This window comes from Mus pahari, chromosome 13 (genome assembly GCF_900095145.1).
Source record: "Mus pahari chromosome 13, PAHARI_EIJ_v1.1, whole genome shotgun sequence".
NCBI classification, from domain to species: Eukaryota; Metazoa; Chordata; class Mammalia; order Rodentia; family Muridae; genus Mus; species Mus pahari.
In genome coordinates, this window is record NC_034602.1 from 58,689,142 (window position 1) to 58,712,644 (window position 23,503).

General features: G+C 43.3%; 1 protein-coding gene across 4 annotated transcripts in view; it reads right to left on the minus strand.

Moving 5' to 3' along the window:
- Atp8a1 (ATPase phospholipid transporting 8A1) overlaps positions 1-23,503 on the minus strand; it is a 226,668-nt gene that overhangs the window by 83,332 nt on the left and 119,833 nt on the right. For all 4 annotated transcript variants that reach the window (XM_021211312.2, XM_021211313.2, XM_029545002.1 and 1 more), the window contains 2 exons: positions 9,746-9,884; positions 4,642-4,706 (listed from right to left, as the gene is read on the minus strand). In XM_021211312.2, the coding sequence (XP_021066971.1) occupies positions 4,642-4,706; positions 9,746-9,884 (204 nt within the window). The remainder of the gene's footprint in view (positions 1-4,641; positions 4,707-9,745; positions 9,885-23,503) is intronic.

A 23,503-nucleotide genomic window follows, 5' to 3' on the forward strand; every position in this document is an offset into this window, starting at 1 on the left:
CATGCCTATGTGTCACTGCTGTGTACCTTGTATGCATGAAGTTGAGGAATACCTTCTGTGTGGGTGTGGTCTCTAACCTGATCCAGTTTGCCCTGGTGGGTCTCAGATCACCTTTCCGGTTCTAACTCTGTCATTTCTTTCTAGGGGCCTTACAAGCACCATACCACCATTAGTAGAGATTAAGTAGATTCATAATGAACATCACACAGACACATAAATACTGGCTAAGGTATGGCAAGAGCAAAGAGCAAAGGATTAAAAAGTGAAAAGCAGACTGGGATAAGGGAGGCAGCCCGAGAATGAACAGGAGTGACCTTAGCTGTGACTCACAGCATTAGGGATATGGAACCTGAAGAGGCCACCTCCTATAGGAACCCCAGTGGAATGACAGGGACACCAACCTGCCCACAAAACTTTCAACCCAAAATTTATCCTGTCTATAAGAAGCGCAGGGACAGAGGATGAAGCAGAGACTGAGGGAATGGCCAGCCAATAACCAGCCCAACTTGAGACCCATCCCACGGGCAAGCACCAATTCCTGACACTATTATTGATACTCTGTTATGCTTGCAGACAGGAGTCGAGCATGGCTGGCCTCTGAGAGGCTCCACCCAGCAGCTGACCACACAGATGCAGAGACCCACAGCCAAACAGTGGATGGAGTTTGGGGACTCTTATGGAAGAATAGCAGGAAGGATTGCAGGCCCAGAAGGAATTAGGAGCTCCACAGGAAGACGAACAGAACCAACTAACCTGCACTCCTGGGTCTCTTAGAGTCTGAACCACCAACCAAAGGACATACACAGGCTGGACCTAGGCTTCCTAGGACATATGTAGCAGATGTACAGCTTGTTCTTCATGTGGGTTCTGAACAACTAGAGTGGGGGGCCATCCCCAAAGCTGTTCCCTGTACACGGGGTATGTTCCTCTAGCTAGGCTGCCTTGTCTGGCCTCAGTGGGAGAGGATGCACCTAGCCTCACAGAGACTTGATGTGGTAGGGTGGGCAGGATACCCAGAGGAGCCCCCACCTGCTCAGAGGAGAAGGGGAGAGGGGATGGGGGACTGTGGGAGGGGGCAATGAGTGGGATGTAAAGTGAAGAACAAGAATAAAAAGAAAGAAGTAAACATTTCCAGACAAGAGACTTGTTTGAACTCAAGATATAGCACCAAAAGGCCACGCTTCCCTCTCTTCTGTTCTCTCAGATCACAAACGAAATGGCTGGGCCTACAGTCAGTGCTCAGCAACCTGAATGAAGTACTGACTGATTATCTTCAGCCTGTCACCAGCTCTGCAGATTCTGTTTTATAGCAGGGAGACATTCTACATCAAACAATGATCGATTTTGTCAAGGAAGTGACTTAGATCCTGAAAGAAAGGCGATTTGGCAGTCACAGGAGTTTGGATTGCTTTTTTTGTCCTCTTTCTCTTTTCTCTGGCAGTGTATAAGAGGCTAAAGTCGAATGGACGGCATTCCATTTCTTTTTGCCTCATACGTTTTGAGATTAGCCAGTTTTCACTCACATGCCTCTCTGTGTCAGCCATCACATCGCTTCCTCCATGGAGGGTTGGCCGGGGAGGGGGGGTGGGGAGGTATATAGCAGGGCTCAAGCTGAACCCTGAACAGGATGAATGAAACCATGTAAAGGTTTTCTGGGATGGCCAACTTGTGACAGGATGAGTCTGGTATCAACCTTCCCTCCAAATCAGCGCCTGGAGAATATTTTACCTTCCCACGATACCTTCTCCTTGATAGGAAGGAACAAAAGCAATGTAGGAGGGTGAGCAGAATTACATGGCTGATCTGATGTGAAATAAAGAATAATTTAATAATATGAATGAACAAAGAGTAGTTGAGGGTCCATCCCATCATCAGCCACCAAACCCAGACACTATTGCACATGCGAGCAAGATTTTGCTGAAGGGACCCTGATATAGCTGTCTCTTGTGAGGCTATGCACCTGGCAAATACAGAAGTGGATGCTCACAGTCTGCTATTGGATGGAACACAGGGCTCCCAATGGAGGAGCTAGAGAAAGTACTCAAGGAGCTTAAGGGGGCTGCGACCCTATAGGTGGAACAACAATATGAACTGACCAGCACCCCCAGAGCTCGTGTCTCTAGCTGCATATGTAGCAGAAGATGGCCTAGTCATCCATCATTGGGAAGAGAGGCCCCTTGGTCTAGCAAACTCTATATGCCCCAGTACAGGGGAACACCAGGGCCAAGAAGTGGGAGTGGGTAGGTAGGGGAGCAGGGCGGGGGGGGGGAGGGTATAGGGAACTTTTGGGATAGCATTTGAAATGTAAATGAAGAAAAAATATCTAATGAGAGAGAGAGAGAGAGAGAGAGAGAGAGAGAGAGAGAGAGAGAGAGAATAATTGAACGTCTTTGGAGTACAGAGATACTGAAGAGAGAGGGCTTGATTTATTTTTTCCCAATGGGTCATGAATTATAACTCCTCACTCATGATTAGCGACTAAATGATAGAACTACTTGTATTGTTTGTTTGAGTCTGAGGTGCTTCCTGTTATAGCTGTATGACACTATCACAGTGTTGCCAACTTAACAAGATATTAGGATCACCTGGGAGATGGTCCTGTATCATGTGCATGAGACATTATCTTGATTACCTTAGGAGGTGGGAAGGATAGGTCCACTGTGGGTGGCGTTATTCCTTAGACAGGGATCTTAGACTGTATAAACTGGAGAAAGCCAGCAAAGCATTCAAATGTATGTATGCATTGTGCTGCTTCTGACTGTAGATATGATGTGACCAGCTATTTCAAGCTCTAGCTGCCTTGAGATTTCTGCCATGGTAGACTGAACCGTGAATTGTGAGCTAAAACAAGCTCCTTTTCTGATAAACAAAAACACAAAACACAAAAAGCACTGTGCAGAGTGGTATGACTTTTTAAAAATTGGTTTTTAGATTAATTTATTTTATGCATAAAAGTGTTTTGTTTCCACATATGTAAGGCATTGGATCCTTTGGAACTGGAATTAGTGGTGATTGTAAACTACCATGTGTGTACTGGAACTGAACCTGGGTCCTCTGCAAGAACCAGAACCAGAGTGTTTTACATCTTAAAAAAAAAAACCACAAAAACAAACAAACAAACAAAAAAATCAGGAAGGAGTATGGACTAGTGAGAAGCTAAGCCTACTGGGAACCCATATGGTAGAAGGATAGAACTGACTCCTACAAGTTGCCTCCTTGCCCTCTGACCTCTGCATTCATGTCTTGGTATGTTTGTACATACACATTAAATCTAGAAATGTAAAAAACGACAGCAAAAACAACAGCAATCCAGGTAGAGTAGCATCTCCATGGATAAACATCTATCAGATTTAGAATAGCTATCTAGGTAAAGGCATAAGTGGTAAGGTAAATTTACATGCAAACATGGATGGTCCACTTTCTACCATCAGTACTGTTCCCAGAAACTAAGTCCACACAGTGTGCTTATACCTACTCCAACAAGAGTCCTTAAGAAGTTATAACCTTACATTCAAGTCCAATATTCTCCTTTCCACCCAGCAAGGATGACTTGACCCTCTCAGCAAGAACTTTCTGCTTCAAACATTTTTCCTGCTCAATGACTCACCTCTACCAGATTAGATATTACCTTCTTTATGACTGTATCCTCACATGTCACAGGATCCCCACAGCACACATCTTCCGAACCTACACATCAGCTATGCGCTGATATCTGTGGGCATTTACTTCACTTTTTATGTGTCTTTGGCAACTCAAAGCTGATACATAGGAACGTGGGAAGATGGCTGAAGGGTGTGTGATAAAAACCACACGCCATTACAGGCTGTTCAAAGATTTTTACAAGAAGAGGGAAAGGTATCAGGGTTTGAGGGTGAGTAATGAAAATATTTGCAATCAAGTAATCCGTGCAGACGATCTCTGTGTCACATCCAACTTTCAGACATTGTCCCCAAGCTTCTGCAGGATCTTCCAACAGGCTTTGCAGCTTCCCAAATCCCTAATTATCAGGTTTGCTCTGCTCTGCTTTCTGCGTCATGATGACTATTTGAAGCAGCTGTGAAATCATCGCCTCACTTGCTTTGTCTTCCACCTCAAATTACAAGTAGCCACCTTGACTCTAAAGTATTTACAGGTCATTTGTCCTACATAGCATTCTGTTAAATACTTCATCCTAGAAGTGAGGGCGTTAAAAGGGGGAGGGGGAAATCACAAAAACAAAACAATAAGAGCCCTTTTGTAGAAAGCATGGTGATTTTGCATTCCTTAGGATAACTTTCAAAAACAGAGACATATGTATTAACATTGGACACTAAAGCAGATATAAAAGGCTTAATACACAAAACGCAGTACTCTGTATTTATGAGTTACAATTCATCGCCAAGCCACCGACCCAAAAGTCTTCTCGAGAAGCAGCTTTTCTGTCTCACAACATTAAGGACATCATCCGGCAATTTCTTTTAGCTACCACACAGGCAAAGCGTGAGACAGTTTACACTAATGCTGTTCAAAGCTCTACACATTGTTAAAGCAGAACAATGGCAACAAAGTCTAAAAAGGTATCTTTTAACCTCAGGCATCTAAAGTGCTTCCACAGATCTGATGGAAACAGGAAAGAAGGCTTTGGAGAAGAAAGTTACTTACGTCAAGAGAGCCTTCGTTTATAACGATCATTCCCATGTTCCTCTTCAGAAGTCGACAGGAGTGTCCTGGGGACAGACACAAGCAGGATTAGGATTAGTTTTTTGTTTTGTTTTGTTTTGTTTTCCTGGAAAGAAACGACTCGGGTAAGGCAATGACATGAACAAACACCTAAAGGAGGATTTTATTGAGAGGCAAGGGTTTTAGTTGTTTTCCAGACTAACAGGAAGTTCCAAAGGAAATGTTCTTGCTGGCCATTAGGACGGGTGGGTGGTAAGGTCATCATTTGAAGCTGTCTGGATAAACAATATGGAACAATTGTGTTTAGCATCTCCATGTTCAGAAAGCTGCCAAGCTTATAGGCAATATTCTTCGAGAGTAATGGCTGGGCCAGTGGATTTGTAGAGAAGGGTTTGGGATGGTGGGTGCTGCTCTTGGAGCCACTCGCCCCCACCATCTATCTCCCTGTCTTGGAGGATCACATCATCATTCTCTTGTCTTCCTTCTCTTACTTTGCTGCATTCTCTACATGACAAAGCCACTCCTGTGTTAAATCCATGTCTGTATTGGCTAGTTTTGTGTCAACTTGACACAGCTGGAGTTATCACAGAGAAAGGAGCTTTAGTTGGGGAAATGCCTCCACGAGATCCAGCTGTAAGGCATTTTCTCAATTAGTGATCAAGGGGGGAGGGCCCCTTGTGGGTGGGACCATCTCTGGGCTGGTAGTCTTGGGTTCTATAAGAGAGCAGGCTGAGCAAGCCAGGGGAGGCAAGCCAGTAAAGAACATCCCTCCATGGCCTCTGCATCAGCTCCTGCTTTCTGACCTGCTTGAGTTCCAGAAGAACACCAAGGAAGCATGGAAGTGTAAGCTGAATAAACCCTTTCCTCCCCAACTTGCTTCTTGGTCATGATGTTTGTGCAGGAATAGAAACCCTGACTAAGACACATGTCTATTTTATGTTGGCTCTGTACAGTTGATACAGCTAATGGAACACAGGCTACCCTGGCGGACTCATCTCACAGTAACCAAGATTACAAGGGCGGCGTTTACGCTCAGTGCCTCTGTAATCTCAGGGTCTTGCTCAGCCATCCTCAGGGATGCCTCCTCCCATAGCAGCTGAAAACAAATCCAGAGACCCACAGCTGGGCATCTCTGCAGAAAATGAGAGATCTCGGAACACTCAGTCCTAAATGGGATATTCTCCATCAAATCCCTGCCCTTAGGGCTCAGCAAACTGAGGAAGAGCCGGCAGAGAGAGTGTGAGAGCCAGACAAGATGGAGGACACCAAAGAATCAAGGCCCTCTAGATCAACAGGATCTACTTGCATATGAACTCAGAGACTGAGGCGGCACGCCCAAAGCCTGCACAGGTCTGCACCACATGAGGTGGGTTCTAGCGCTGAAAGAAGGAGGGGACACATGTTCTCATTCCTAACCCAGAAGCTAGCTCCAATTGGAAACCACTTGTGAAGGAAAATTTAGATTTCACCAAGGGAGTCTCACAGGGGAAATGAACTACTCCTAAGGACAGGTTGCATGCCCAGCAGTGGAGCCAACAGACAAGGAGCCCAATAGCATCTTCAGAGCCTCCTTGTCTCATAATGTCATGTCAGAGCCTTAACATTTTATATTATTGTTTTATTTATGCATTTCCCTCTCTTTCTATCCTACAGATCCTTTGTATGTATATTACAGTTACCTAGTTTAGTGTTTATAGACTTTCTGAGTGTGTGAATGAGTGGCTTTTTGTCCCTGTTTCTTATACCTTTCCTTGGGCTCTTTTTCCTTTCCCTTGTCTATTCTGATGTGTTAGTTTTTGTTTTATCTTATCTTATATTTTATTACTATGCCTTAGAAGCCTGTTTGTTTTCTAGTGAGAGACAGAGAAGGGGTGGACCCAGATGGGAGGGGAGATGGAGAGAAACTGGGAGGAATAGAGAGGAAACCGCCATCAGGATACATTCAGTGAGAAAAATTCTTTTTCCAATAAAGAAAAAAAAAAAAAAAAACAATTGGGAAGCCAGCCACATCTCACCATATTATTATTGGTCTAAGCCACCATCACATCTCATGCCCTGTCCCCCTGCCCCCAGATCAATGTGGCATGGTCCTTACTGGCTACTCTGCTTGCACGCTGGCTTTCCAGGATGACGCCAATCTAGCACTCAGATACCGTCCACAGGAAACTCATGACTGTCTCTGTATCCTTCATGTATATTAAGAGCAACCCAGAGGCTCTTCAAGGCCTGGCACTCCCATCCCTCCTGGCTCCTCTGAGCTCACCTCAGCATCTTGTTCTCTCTGCAACAGACAACTGCCCGGTCATCACCTACAGCAAATTCTTCCTTCTCTTCCAGGTCCTTCCTCAAATGTCACCTTCAGCATGAGTTCTTCCTGACTTCCCTCTATACAACGTTCTATATCCTCCCATTTGATGTGTGTGTGTATGCACATATACACGTATGTACATGCATGTAGAACCAGAGGCCAAATATGAGCATCATTTCTCAAGTACCATCTACCTTTTTTTCTTTTTTTGTGAGATGGAGTCTCTCTCTGGTTAAGAGCTCACCTAATAGGCCAGGCTGGCTGGCCTGTGAGTCTATGTCCGCCTACCTATCACTGAGATTACAAGCATGTACCATCACATGGCTGTTTTACATGGGTCCTTACAGGCCAAGCACTGACCAAGTCAACTCCCCACACCCTTGGCATTTTTTATTTTTAAATAGTAATCATTATTCTCTAAAATGCTCTGCAGTTTTCCAACTTCACTGTCTGTTTCCCTGACCTCAGTTCGCATGACAGATTGGTTTTTTTTGTCCCCTACTATTTTTTTTGCTCTTAATTGGAATCTAGTACTACAGACAGGATAGCCATTGGCTGGGTGAGCAAACCCTCTCTGCCATTTGCAGGGAACAATCACGGGCCAATAGCTTAACAGTTTGTTGCTTTTGTAAGAAAAAAATGCATGAAACCAGAAATCATTATATTAAACAAAAATAAGCCAGACTCAGAAAAACAAATACTGCAGTTTTTCTCTTCTATGTGGAAGTCAAGAAGGAGAGGGAGAGGGAGAGGGAGAGGGAGAGGGAGAGGGAGAGAGAGGTCATGAGAAGGGAGGAAATAATCTTGGGAAGAGGGAAGAAGGGGAAAAAGCCACAGCGGGCAGAGGCCCAAGAGGGCAGTGGAACACTTGAGAACAAAGGAAAATTTGCAAGAATGAGAAGCCATAATGAAATCCATTACTTGTCTGCTAACCCATAGCTTGTAGCTTCAGGGAGTTTTGTATGTAATGGCATGATCAGTATATAGAAGAGACCATCCATGATTACAAAACCTGGAATCAAAAGATTCTTTCTTTTCTATACTGTTAATATTACAGGTTATAAAGACCTAATACTTTCTTCTTTGTCAGACTTGGAGGACAAATCACATTGTATTTCTACCTTCCTCAAACTTATATGCCTTGACTCCCCCAGTGTGACTGCACATAGCCTTTTAGGAGACAGTTAAAATGAAGTCAAGTCAAGACCTGCTATGGTTCCAACACTCAGGCATTCCATCAAACGGCCTATTTCTACTTTCCAAGAATGTGATAAATGAAGTTCTGTTGTGTAAGCCACCTAGGCTTTGATACTCGGCTCTAGCAGCTTGAGAGGACAAATACAAACAATACGTGAAATTGGAGCCGTCTGTAGGATGAGAACAAACAGGGAGTCATATATGTTGGAAATGCCTCAGGCCACAGCAAGTAGAGCTAGCACATAAACATGCCATGGGCCTAGTGTCCAGACTTTCAAAGACAACTGCAGAAGAGCTACATATACCTGCCACTCACAAACAGAATGTTCAGGCAGCAAGACACATCCTTTGAGAGTGTGTGGGGGTCACAGGAGCCAGGTTGGCTGTACATAAAAAGCCACTGCAACTTTAAAGGGAGCTCTGGGGCCACAAGTAAACAACTCGGTGAGCCTAATAACCTTACACATTCACAGTCTTGAACTATCAGATCTTAAAATAAATTGTTGTGGATGGGGAGGGGTCGCCTCCTCTCTGGTCCCAAGGACAGCAGCGATCTCGGCTCTTGTGTTCCAGAAGAATTCACACTGGGGTACAGGGGTGGCAAGCAAGGTGTCGGGTTTATTTCAGCAGAAGTGAGAAAGCAGAAGCGGAGGAGAGAAAGTTCCTTTCCCAGATGGGTGGTTCGGCGGAGTGGCGGAGGTGCAGAGATGCCACTAGTGCCTAGACGGACAGACTTCTTGGTCTTATCCCCCCTCTTGCCATCTAAGTTCTCAGTGCTGTTATCGACACCATACCCAAAAGCAACTTGGGGAGAAAAGTTCTTTTGGTTCTCCATCACAGCCTATCATCTAAGAAAGCCAGGGCAGAAACTCGAGGCTGGACCTGAAACGGCAGCTGTGGAGGAATGCTGCTCGCAGCCTTGAGGACCGACCACAGGCCCCAGTGACAGGCAGCACCTCCAGGAAGGGCTAGACCCTCCCACCTCAATCATTCATCAAGAAAATGCCCCACAGACTTGTCTACAAGCAGTCGGAGGCAATGGACGGCATTTTCTCAAGGATCCTCTGCCTGGATAACTTTAGCTTATGTCAAGCTGACAGGAAACTAGCCAGGACATCACACTTGGGACAGTCCGAGATAATCTCCTTCCTAGAATAGGAAGGTATTTTCTTAAAAGTTTTCCTTTCCCACAAGTCAGTCTATTAGAATTAAGATAAAAGATTATGTACTAATTAAACGCATTAACGAAAGACTATGTACTAATCATTAGATATAAGACTATGTATAAGGTTGAGATGTTCACTAGGGGTAAGGTCAACTGTGCCAGGTACCTGCTCCAGGTTGGAGGGTGGGGCTTCTTGTGAGGTTCAGAGACTGCTTGGTCGTTTTTTCCTATAGCTCTGCCCCTCCTCTTCAATCTGTTCAGATTAACTATCTCACGCTAGGATGAAAGCCCTTGTCTTCAGCCTCCCCAGCTACACATTTTTGTTTGTCTTTGAAACACAGCTTATAATTCATCTCATTAAAACACATCAGCCTGTTGGAAGTATCAGGGTTCAAAATCTGAGTGGAGTGAATTACCAATATTGATGGCCGTTTCTTGCTTGTCCCCGGTAAGGATCCATATTTTGATGTCAGCCTTCATTAGCGTTTCTATGGTTTCAGGCACTTGGTCCTGCAATTTGTCCTCAATGGCTGTAGCTCCAAGTAGCTGAAGATTCTGGAAAAAAAAAAAAAAGTGTTGAAAATTTGAAGGGGGAAAATAACTTTACTGGGTAAGAACAAAAGCTTAAATATGGGTTTTGTTTTTTTGTTTGTTTGTTTTGTTTTTGAGACAGGGTTTCTCTGTATAGTCCTGGCTGTCCTGGAACTTACTTTGTAGACCATGCTGGCCTAGAACTCAGAAATCCACCTGCCTCTGAAATATGTTTTTTTTTTTTTTTTTTTTTTTTTTTTAAAGAATTAGAGACAAAGGTAATTCATAGACTTGGGCATAAATTCCAAGCATTCTTCTGCTTTCTTTCTTAAGGATCCTCGACTTTAATCCAGTCGTTCTGGCTGAGAATGAGACTCCCTGAAGCAGCTTTACATTAACTCTTTCCAAAGTAAGGGTCTAATTCATAAAAAAATTAAAAAACCACAACAAAACAAATTTGTGTCTGTCTGTCTGACACACACACACACACACACACACACAGGGACATTAAAAGGTCAGCTAAAAAGGAGTAGGTGGTTACTAGAAATAAATCAGGGAGAAGCAAGTTGGACACGTTTAAAAAGGATTAAATTTCACTTTGCTGCAGTGTCAGGAAATACACACTCAACAGAACTAAAAGTGATGGGGAGGGAAGAATAAGTTGAGTGATAGCATGAGTCTCCAAGAAAACCCAGGCAGAGTGTCTTCCACAGGGCTTGAGATCTGTGTGCTGGAAGGCGAGGCCGGCACAGGGCTCCAGTGGATAAGGCTGTACCTTTCTCCTAAACCGTATAACCAATGGTTTAGAGACGCTGCAGTTTAGTTCCAGAGCACCATGATACAGCAAAAGAGCCTAGTGCAGAAAGTCACATGAACTTTTTGTTTTCTCGGGGACTATATGTTACGCTTATACTTTAACCCACATAGTGTATAATGTCATCATGTATGAAGAAACAATATGGGCATTTTAATTAAAAAAATGACTTATTGCTTACAAATGTCCATGGTCACCTGAGCCTTCAGGAATCAGGATGTTTTTGCCTGTGAGCATCTTGCCTTGATGCTGATGGCTGCTGACACCTTGGCAGAAGCTTGCCAATTAAAATATGACAATGGAATCTGCCCTTGGTTGGTCATTCCTTCCACGAACTGTTTTCTCTGCAGTCTGCAATGCTGTTTGACAGTCTTTGATTCAGAGCCGAACTTTTCCAAAGTTGGACTTACTCATCTCAAACTCTGCCCCTGCCTTACCAACCAAGTTTCTGGAACATTCTAAATCCCCTATTATCATTCCAACAATTTTTATAGTGTCCTCCTCAGTAATAGATCCCACTGCAAGAAAGCAGAGTTTTCTTCTTGACTACTAAAGTTTTTACATGTGACTACAGAAGTTCATTTACAGCCTCTAGATCATTCGCTATGCCTGCCACATATGCAGTTATCCCTTCCTGGAAGTCTGGAATCCCCGAGAGTAGTCTGTGAGGGCTGGATTTAACCTTTTCCATGGTCCCTTAAGATATTGTTATTTTTACATCATTTTGTGAAGTACAATGGCATCGAGGATGGTGAATTGTTTCCAAAAGCTTTTCTGTTTCCCCAGATTCATCAGAGAATCACTATCCACTGTACTGATAGCCTTTATGGAAAGTTTGTCCTAAGTAACAAGACTTAAAAGTTGAGTTTGCTCATTGATTTGTGGGCTGCATGGTGAATGTTGTGCTGGCAGGAATGGGAACATTAATCTTCCTGTGTTTATGAGTCTGTTAAAATCGTTGGGTGACCAGGTGCATTGTCAATGAGCAGTAAGATTTTGAAATAATTTTTTCCCGAGCTGTTATGTGTCAGTAATAAACACCAAATGTTCGGCACGCCATATTATACACAGATATGTCACACGGGCTTTGTTGTTACACACACAGATTACAGGGAGAGTAGATTTACTATAGTATAACCCTTAAAGGCCCCGAGACTTTCAGGATGGCAAATGAGCACCCGTGTACCTTAGGTACCAGCTCTATCTGTCCCAATGTGTCCCTTTGAAGTCAGGCAGGGATTTTTTTTTTTCTCCTCTCTAGCTATGAATATTTTGGGTGGCTTTTTTTTTTTTTTTTAGAAGCTTGTTTGAATTCAGCTAGACTTTCTGGACAGCTTCCGCATCTTCTGCATCCAGTGCTTGCTAGTTGACCTTGAACCCCCACGTATGGAGGCAGGCTCTTCAATTAAAGCACTAGCCAAGCTGTTGGCTTTGAACTCTTCTCTGCAGCCCCCCTCACAGAATTGAAGAGGTTAAAAGCTTGCTTGGGGGGTGGGGGTGGGGGTTGCAAATTCCACCACTGAACCACCGATGCCAAGGGCTTGCTTTGAATTAGATTTTGGCTGATGGGAATGTTTTAGCAGGTTTGATCTGCTAACAAACCACTAAGACGTTCTGCACATCAGTGTCGGGATAGTGTTTTGCTTTCGTATCATTCCTGTGTTCATTGGAACAGGACTTGAACTTCCTTTAAGAATGATAGTCACGACTTGGCTATTTGGTGAAAAAAGAGAAGCTTTTTAGCCTTTCTTGGCTTTTGACATGCGTTCCTAGTTTAGCTTAATAATCTCCAGCTTTGGATTTAAAATGAGGGACACTCAGCCCTTCCTTTTGCTTAAATACTTGGAAGTGACAGTAGAGGGAATCTACTTTTAATATTGTAGCTCAGAGAGCGAGTCCCATGGAGTGGGAGGGAGATGAAGGAACGGCTAGCTGATGGAGCCACAAGAACGCACACACATTTATTAAGCTTATGGTGTTTCAAAACAATTACAACAGCAAAGGTTACTGAACACAGATTACCATAACAAATGCAATAATCAAGACAAGTCTGATTATTATGCAATAGTCAAGACAAACATCTCAAGAATTACCAAGGCATCACACTAAGACATGAAGCAAGCACATGCTACATGTGTATGTAGTTTATGCCTGTATCAGCTGGGGGTACATCTAGCTGCAGTAGAAAACTCTTCACAATGACATAGGGGAAGGTTTGGTTTTTCTCACGTAAGTAGGCTCGAGGTAGGGAGTGACTGGAAACTCAACCACATCTCCACATTCAACTCTACATTCCATCTAATATTTCAGAGAGGTTGTCCCTAGGCACAACTAAAATGGCTATTCTGAAGTGGAGAGCAAGGAGCCAATACCAAGTATATCTGTTTCTCATTTGGAAAGCAGAGCACAAGTCTCAACATATTTCCAAACAGGGCCAGCTGGACAGGCTAGGTGACAGGGCTGTCCCCAATTATGTACTTAGCTTGCCTAGCCTCCATGCAGAATATGGGTGGGAATGAGTGCGAAACTAGCCTTCCAACAGCCTCTTCTACAAGTGATGGAGGGCCAAGGATATGAAAGGTACTTGTAGAGTATGTCTATACATACAGCCCCACCTTCTCCCTCATCCCTTGTCTAGTGACACCTGACCCGTACAGTGAAGTCAAATTCAAATGTTACTGCTTCTTTTAGCTTTCGGCTCAGAATTCTGCTAACTTTTTTTTTCTTTATTATTAACTTGTTTCCACTTACCATACAGATTGAGCCCTTACAATAGGAAAAAAAAATTGAAGTCTGAAGTGGTACAAAATCTGTATGTGTTCAAGTACCAACATGATGTCCCAAGTGGGAAAACCTCAGGTGACAGGTGGCAGTCAAAACGTAGGTGCAAGAAGATGTGGATAATTACAACACAAAACCACCTTCAGTCATGTGAGTGAGGGGGTGTATGAAAAAAAATGAATTCTGTGTTTAGATTTGGGTCTCATTCCCCCCCAAAACCTCACTATGTAGACAAGTCCCAAATCTAGGAAGCAAAACAAAACAGCAAACAAAACTCTGAGACACTTTGGGTCTGAGCATGTCAGGCAAGGGACACTCAACCTGGGTTAAGATCAGGCGTTTGAATGTTGGACTCTGCAAGGTTTGCTGAACTGTGGGATTGTGTTATTTATTTTTGCATCCCAGTGGCATTGAGAGTGAGTCCTTAAGTGACAGAAAAGACAAAATCCAAAACCAAATGTTCCAAAATATTGCTACCATTGAGACCGTGTTTTTCTTAGTGTGCTCTGAGTCCCCAGGATAGCTGTCAGACATACCTGATGCACACTGCACTCAGTGACACAGAAACAGAAAGGCACATCTCCTTTTTAAAGAAGATAGTCTTGTATTATCTCGAATAGGTAGCAGATTTGAAATCTATCATAACCTGATGAATAATTATCACCAAGCTCAAGGAGAAGAGGCAGAAAGGTTTAACGTCCATGATGAAGCTGTGCTGTTGCTGTATTCTAACATGCACACAGTGGCCCCATCGACCCTTGTATCGACTTTAGGGTATTTGCAGTTACATCATCCTGGTTCGTTTCCCCTCGAGAATAAAGATGGAGTTGTGCTCACATCTTAAATATCCTATGGGAGGTTTGATTCTAAGGGAGGCCATTTTAACATCAATGGAGATTGCTCGGAAACAAACCATTGGAAGTGTCCAAACTAAGGGGTAACTAGATAATTAGTGTGAGTCAAGATACAAACAGTCTATGAACACATGTATTTGTGTAGTTCCCAGCTCTCCTCTAGGGAGGAAAATGAGCTCAGAAAATGTGTAGGTGCACATTACCACACACAAAGCTATAAAAATGAAATGACTTCACTGGAGAGATGGCGTTGAAATCATGTTTGAAAGAAGGAAAGAGTCTGGTTTTATCCGGGCAAAGGGGAGGCATTTTCAAGGCAAGCAAAAATCATTTAAAGAACCAAAGGCGTGGGGCCAGTCAGGTACGCCACCAAGGAGGTATGTCGCCAAGTCGGTGAGCAGGACAGAGCGGCGTGAGTAGGTGGCTATCTTTTCTTTTCTTTTTTAATTAGATATTTTATTTGTTTATATTTCAAATGTTATCCCCTTTCCTGGTTTCCCCTCTGTAGACCCTCTATCCCATCCCCCCTTACCCTGCTTCTGTGAGGGTGCTCCCCCATCCACCCACCCACTCCCACCTCACTGCCCTAGCATTCCTCTACACTGGGGCATCAAGCCTTCACAGCACCAAGGCCTCCCCTCCCATTGATGCCAGATAAGGCCTCTTCAGCTCCTTCAGTTCTTCCCCTAACTCCTCCACTGGGGTCCCTGTGCTCAGTCTGATGGAACATCCCCATCTGTATTGGTCAGGATCTGGCAGGGCCTCTCAGGAGGCAGCTGTATCAGGTTCCTGTTAGCAAGCACTTCTTGGCATCTGTAATAGTGTCTGGGTTTGGTGTCTGCATGTGGGATGGATCCCCAGGTAGGGAAGTCTCTGGATAGCCTTTCCTTCAGTCTCTGTTCCACTCTTCCCTGTATTTTCGTTAGACAGGAGCAATTCTGGCCTAAAATTGTGGAGATGGGTGGGTGCCTCCATCCCTCAACTTGGGGAGGGGGGCATGCCTAATCTCTGGCTATGGTCTCGACAGGTTCTCCCTCCCCTTTATGGGGTGCTTCAGCTAATGTCATCCCTGTGGGGTCCTGGGAGGCTCTTTCTTTTCTGGCATCTGGGACTTTCTGGTTACTGCCCCCCCCCCCCAGTTCACCATCCCCCATTGCTAAACAGTAGGTGGCTATTCTTACAGGAGTTTTTACATGTATTGCAAACAGTTGTGAGCATCCAGCAAAACTGCATCTGTCCTAACTGGGTATGAATAAAGAAGCTGCACCCCAGAGGCTGTTCATTTCCTTTTATCCCAAGAGGCCCTGGAAAATGGATGGCAGTCACCACCATCACAGGAGTCTCAGCAGGCTCCCGTCCTTTGCATCTGGCATCTTTTATGGTGAGATTAGGATCTTGAATGATAGGCTGCTTTGCTTTTGGAAATTAATTATTTCAGCTACACAGCTGTCATTAGGAAAAAAGATGTGAACTTTGTGTGTTTTTCCTGATTATTGCTCCAAAGTGTTCAGGCAGTAATCAATTTCATCTCAAATATGTATTACCTTACACAGATGGCCATTAATGGCCACTGTGGGAATTATATATTCAGAATGTGTTGAAACACCAGGAAATTCCCATGGTAATATGGAATGAAAAAAATCCTAAATGCTAATTTTACTCTCAAAAATTTCACCACGCCTAAAGTTATAAAGGTTTTGGGTTGATGACTCTGACATACTATGCATTCAGTTATCAAAGAAAAATTGTGAAATAATATTTACTTACCTACAAAAGCCTTCAATAATCTTACTTTTTCTTTAGATGTCTCTCAAGTATGCAGTCTTTTTTTTTTTTAAAGGGGAGATAAATGTAAAATTTCTACCCCAGTGAATATAAAAACTTTCATATAGAATATTTAAGAACTTCAAGTATATGCCAGTACCACATATTAAGACGGATAGAGAAACTGTGTTTTTCCTGTCAGTGCATATAGAATTTACTAAGTAACAGGCCTTCAAAGTGACCTATATTTTCATATTAGCAAGTAGGTCATCAGTATTTGGACTGTTATGTTTTAAATGGGGAAAATAGAATAGTCAATTCATGCTTCTGAGTGTAAAACGGTCTGCTCGGCAGCAGTTTCTCTAAAGATAAAAATACAGTATTGATATGCAGAATTTTACCCCTGGAGTAAGTATACACATTACCAAGCAAGACACAATAACCCTGGTAAGACTATGTCTAGGAGGGTGAGGTGTTACTAACACCTAACATTTCCTAAGGAGAAGAAGGTTCTAGACACCAGGAGGTCGGACATACTATCTGGAGTCAAAGAGAGGAACAGCTGAGCTCAGACTGTAGGAGCCAGAGGAACCAGGTGGGAAGGGGTCTGATGCAAACACCGGGTCTTTAAACAAACATTTGCCTCCCACACAGCCTTTACTCTTCTCATAGAATGTGTTTCAGCCCCCCAGTTCTGAGCCATCCTGACAGGGTTACCTGATTCCCTCTTTCCACACGCAGCTCCCAGTTTCATATTTAGAGATTAACTGCTTAACACAGGTACACTTGTTTGTTCATTCGTTCCTTCTTGGCATTCAGGACACTGAGGTAGGAGGACCACAGTGAATTGGAAACTAGGTGGGGCCAATGTCCTGAGTTTGAGAGTGATAGCCTATCTCTAAGAGAAAAGGAAAAAAAGTATAGCTGGAAACTTTCTTCTTAAACTCTGCCTTGCTTTGCCTTCAGTGAGGGTAATTCACCTCAGCAGGCATTAGAATCCTTAGGGGTTCAGTGACACACCATGGGGCTCCACACACAGAACTAATTTCTCATTTGACCAGAGCTCACTGGAAGCCTGGGATCTCATTTGACCAGAGTTCACTGGAAGCCTGGGACTATGCAGTTTCCTGTAGAATTGCTGCTCTGAGGCCCTCACTCTAAGAACTGTTGGTCTGGAGCCAGATTGTCAACCCACTTTTCTAATAATAATAATAATAATAATAATAATAATAATAATAATAATAATAATAATAATAAATAGTAAATAGTTCAGGCTCGGAGGGTCACAATTCCGTGAAGGAACTGAATTCTACCATTAGAACGTAAAAACAGCTAAAGGCAGTATGTAACCAGACGGAGGTAGCTTTGCTCCAGTAAAGAAAGCTAGAGGGTGAATGTGGCCATCAGGCTCGCATGAGCAGACCTGAGACTGCAGAATGCCTGTAGTTGCTCCGCCCCTGCACCTGCCTCCTTCTTGATAGAATACTCTATCCTTGTTTAATATCTACCTTCTCCTTGGCCTGGCTTCTGGTCTTCCATTCCCAGGTCTTCCCTACCCCCCCCCCCTTTCAGGGGAGCAATCCTACACTTCAGGAAAAACTTCTTAACTATAATAACATAGAGTTACCATCAGAGTAACATTCCTTCACATTGTAAGAATGCAATGTTTGGGGGCTGAGGAGATGGCCCCGTTGACAAAGTGTTTGCTGAGCTAGCATGAGGATCTGAGCTGGATCTCCACGATCCACCTAACATGGGAAATAGCCAGAGGCTGCCTGCCTGTCACCACGTGGCATGGGTGGTGGGTGCCACCACAGTGGCACAGATGACAGTTAAGATACCACTGTTCTTCAGTCTTGAACTTTAGTGATCCTGGGACCGGCTGTGCCTGGGACTCTCTGATCCGTACCAAAATTGGTTTTCAAAGCCAGCCAGGCTCTTCTGTGGTCTGCACTGTACAAGCACTGGCCTCTGAGCCTTTTTTTTTTTCTCAGCATCCTTTAGCAGACCACATTGTGGTTTCATTTACAAAAGAGCTCCTACCTCTTCCCTTTTAGTTCAAGCTGGGCTATGGCGTTAAAACTGAGGACATTAATTCACAGGAATGCTTGCTGGATGCTTCTGGAGAGAGCATGCAACTGGGTCATTCTTCTAAGGCCAAGAAAAAGGCTTTGACTTGATGTTTTCTTCTGAACCACAGAAATCCCATTTGAACTCATAAACCCAAGGACTTGGCAAGCAAGGCCAGAACTTCACACACCCAGCTGAAAAAGAATCAGGCTCTGAGAAGTGATTTGGGTGTGTCTCGCAAAAACAGCGCATCTATCTATCCTAGCTGAGTCAGACGCCAGCCATGCCCAGAGTGGAAAGTCCACCAAGGAGAGCTGGTAAGGAGGGAGCACTCCCACCAGCAACGGGGAGCACATGATCAGAAATGGCAGGAAATCATGGGTATTCTAAGATCACAAGCTGAAGGGAAATCATGAAAATTGTTATGTCCATTTTTAAGGCACATACTATAAAGAGTATGGACTGCCTCACTTACTAAATGGAGAAGTACCCAGTAAGCCCACTCTTATCCCAAATGCTGGTCTTATGATTATACAACTGCACACTTTATTATGCTTCTTTTTTTTTGTTTCCAATATTTTTATATATTGTTTTCTTTTTCAACCGACCTGGCAGCCTCACATACAGACTCTCACCATGAGACTGGAATTAAGACAGAACTTTGTTTTCAATCTCTGTTCTGCCAGCTGACAACATGGATATATCCTATAGCTAGTAACTTAAGCTACCTGGGAATCTTACTTTCACAACAGCAAGAAGAGAGTAAAATTACTGATTTGATAGTATTCTTCTGGGGATGAAATTAGATAGAGCATCCCAAACTTTTTTGTGTAGTATAGGAGGAAAAACAATCTTGAGTAGTTTTTAACCAATATGACTATGGGTAGTTTGAATAGGTATGCCCCCCATCCCCCATAGATTCATGAGTTTGAATGCTTGGCCATAGGGGTGGCACTATTAGGAGGTGTGGCTTCATTGGAGGAGGTGTGGCCTCCAGAAAAGTGTAGGTGGGCTTTGAGGTCTGCTATGCTCAGGCTCCACCCAGTGTGGACTCTAGCCTCCTCCCGGCTGTCTTTGGATCAATCTGTAGAACTTTCGGGTCCTCCAGCACCATGTCTGCCTGCATGATGCCATGCTTCCCACCATGAGGATAATGGATGGACTAAAGCTTTGAAACTGTAAGCCAGCCCCAAATTAAATGGTTTCTTTTTATAAGAGTTGCCTTGGTCATGGTGTTTCTTCACAGCAATAAATCCTTCACTAAGACAAAGACACATCTCCCAATGACATACTTGTTCATACTATTAAAACTGATCTGCACTGTGAAAGTACAAAAAAGATGAAATGAAGGCCCACCATTGTTCTGACCATCCTAACGGACCACCTTATAGAGTTACTTTAGAGACCCCCGAACTAAATACTCAGGGTATCTGGGAGGTGACGTTAGTGGTAATGTTGCCTGACTCGAAAGTGTGAAGCCTGGAGTTTGATTCCTGACACTGAGAAAAAAAACCAAACAAACCAATCAGGGGAAGAGTAGAAGACATGAAGCTCAGTCACTGTGCAGAAAAGGGCGGGACTGACTTGCAGATGAGCTGACAAGCTGCAGATGTTCTCAAGCAAAGAATAAACCAGGAAACTACCAGTATTCTCAACCGCACAGTCCCTGGTACACCATGTAAACGTTCACCCAGCTTTTAGTACAAACGAGAAGTGGCATTTGCAGCTACTAAGAATAGATGTGGTAGTTTTATCTGAGGAGGCATTCCACTGTGATTCCGAAGTCTCCCTGAACCTGGCAGCCATCGGCACTCAAGAAAAGTCCTGTTTTCTATTAAGTTCAGAATGCCTCTAGGAAACTCTTAAGTTGCTTCTTGCCACATGCCGCAAGGGACACAAGGCTATTGGACTCAGTCACATGGATGTCACGGTTGGTCTGCATTGCACCACACGGAGGCAATCTATAAACATCCTCAAAATATCAACTAGATGTTGAGGGAAAATTAGGGAGATAAAGGGGAAAATAAAAAAAGATTATGACTTCAATATACTATATTAATACCTTGTCTCAGTGTCCAGGGCTCTAGCCCTGTTTAGAGTTACACCTTGTGTGTGTGTGTGTGTGTGTGTGTGTGTGTGTGTGTGTGTCAGTGTGCTGTTCCTTTCCAAAGGAACTAAAAGGAAAGCAGAGGTTTTTGATCAGTTCCCATTACTATGCTTTAGAGCCTGTTATACATCAGAGTTCAACATATCTGTTGTTGAGTTTTTTCAAGCATCTTTCTCCTCCTTTTATATATAAGTAACATGGGAAGAGCATTTAAAGGAGTGAATGTGCCTAAATTTCTAAAGAATGAATGACATACAAATTACCTCCTCTTTTTCTAACATACTCGTAAATTGATCCTTTGTGGCGCCATCTTGGATACCCAGATGAGCACACACAAAACTCGAGCTGGGGGCAGGCTCTCATTAGGAAAACACCTATGAGGCTCTAGTTTCTCAATAATTTACTTGACTGAATAATTCATTTATTCATCAGATATTTACTGAGTGATTAACACAGGCCAGACAGTCAAACACCGGGGACAGAGTGAGGAATGTGATGAACACAGTCACTGCTTGCAGCAGGCCTCAGTCTAGCGGGAGATTTATGTTAATCACAAAAGGCAGAATGGGTGAGATGATACCGAAGTTACAGCATTCTGACTTTACTCCTTTGCTCATAAAGGACCCTCTGGCTCATAATCTGTTTTTGAAAATATGTTGACAGATGGAAAAAAAATGCTCACTTTGAAAAACATATTTTCCAACTGAAAACTTGAAACAAAAGATAAAACTTTTGTCACCAGGGAAATACTTTGTCTCTCATGCTCAGTCTGCACATACACTGCATTTTGCATGGCTTTCTCTAACTCTTGAGTACACGACCTGCCTTTGCATAGGCAGGCATCTGCATAGAGCAGCAGTGCTAAAGACATAACTTTTTCCTATTGAAGCAAATGAATATAAATATTTAAAAAAAAAAAAAAAACCAAACCTGTAGCTACTATGAAAACACACAAATTTCGACTGATGATTTAACTTAATTATGTGAAGGGCTAAACCAGAGGCCTGTGTTCTGTTAATTTCAAAGGAATATAGCAGCATCATATGAGGAGGAGGCAGAAATAATATACATGTCTTAGAAATGTTAGAATAAAATTAAAAAGGGCAGATTACAGTAAGCAGGCGAGAAAACTTCATAGAGACAATCACCATGGGACCTTCAAAACCTTCTGATTATCGTTACTTAAAATCCTTTCTGAGCACATATAATTAAGTGGATCAAAAACTTAAGTTTTTAAAAATAGTCTGGTTTTGTTGTTTTTTTTTTTTTTTCAAAGCAGAGAGCACACCTGAAGTGGCTTCTCCCTGAGGTGAAGTGTTGAGTCTGAATATAGTGCCTGTCCTCCCAAGGAAGGAGGCGAAGGGCAACAAAACAGGGCGAGTTTGTTGTCTGCAAAATGAGACAACTGTAAATTCTCTCAGGTGGTGACAAAGAGAAGATGAGGTGCTTCGGACCACAAAGTGGGTCAAGGCAGCAGGAGGACCTGTCAGGACGCCAGCCCCTCCACGTCTTAATCCTCTCTACTTTCTAACGGCTGAGAAACTTGGCCTTTCCTAGTAAGAAACGTTACCGTTCATCTCACACTCAGTAACAAAGTACTAGTAATCTACTCTAGAAACAACTCAGAGTGAGAAGTTTGTATTATTCTGAAGAGTCTATGATAGGAATGCAAACGCTAGCACCCAAACACCATAAACGCTGAATCCCAAATCTTCTCTAGCAATAACTGTCTACAGAGAGGACAGTATCTGGGAGATTTTTTTCTTTCTTTCTTTCTTTCTTTTTTTTTTTTTTTTTTTTTTTTTTGGTTTTCTGAGACAGGGTCTCTCTGTATAACTCAGAAATCTGCCTGCCTCTGCCTCCTAAGTGCTGGGATTAAAGGCATGCGCCATCGCCGCCCAGCATCTAGGACATTTTTAAACCACCCACATTCTATTCCCTGTGGCATGGCCCTGGAGAGTAAGTGAAACCAGTTAATTCTAAGACATGGATGTCTCGGAAGAAAAGGAGCAGTGTCACAGTAAAGGATGAATGGCAGTATTCTCTTGGATGTGGCCTTTTTGGATCAATCTATCATCTATCTATCTATCTATCTATCCATCCATCCATCCATCCATGCAGCCACCCTTTGAGAAAGGGTCTCACTATGTGGCATCAGTGAGCCTGGAACTATCTATGTAGAGTAGGTTGGCTCCAAACAGCCGTCTCCCTTCTTCTGCCTCCTGAGTGCTGGGATTAAAGGCATGTGTCACCACGCCTGGCCACATAGTTTCAAGCTTATGTAGGAGTTATAACTCCCAAAGGAAGAGCGGGGTTTAACTCAAATTTAAAAACCAAGTCTCTAGTTTGGACAAATAGTGGAGGGATATGAGAGTTTATAACCGCAAGTTTAATTATACTATAAAAATTTCACTTACTCTGTCATATATTAAAAATATTGTTTTTTAGCAGAAGCTCTCCAAATCTCTCCACTTTTAGAATGTTTTCGATGTAATGTGATTACTGTGTCTACGGCATCATGTATCACTCACTCGAATATACTTAGCAGCATCTTGCATGACAGTGATGCTCTGATGCTTTTAAAAAACACAGTCCTAAAACATCCACACACAGATGTAACATAATACAGTCTTCATATTGCACTCAGTGGTGCCCAGAGTCCTGGGAGGCTCCTCATGGACCACCATGAGGCACTTTGGAGGCAGAGGAGGAGTCGAAGAGGCTCCTCTCTACCGTTCACGCTAACTGGAGCAGCTTAGCTTTCATCAATCGCGCATATGACTTACCAATGTTTTGTTTGGGAAATGGACTCTGCTCTAAAAAGAAAAAGAAAAAGCGAAAAACCACTCTCAGGGTTTAGAAATGAGCCGTCTTCCACATCCAATCCAATAGTACTTGTCTACATGAGAATGGGTTCCAAAATCATAAAGAACAGATTGCACAGTCAGGGTGCCTCAGACAAAGGCAATACAGATGAGCTCGGAGGCCATGACAGCTAAATTTACAGCCAGGTGAAACACCTCCGGAACTGGTGGTCTCTTAGGTGTCTTCGCTGGGCTGTTTGCAAGGACAGTAACTACGGCTTCTGAATGCCAACTTGGCTGATTTTAACAGAGGGGAACCTCAGACCAGCAGCAGAGCCATCCTGCTCAGTCTCTCTCTCTCTCTCTCTCTCTCTCTCTCTCTCTCTCTCTCTCTCTCTCTCTCTCACACACACACACATACTGAGAAAAGAAGCTCATGAAGACAGACA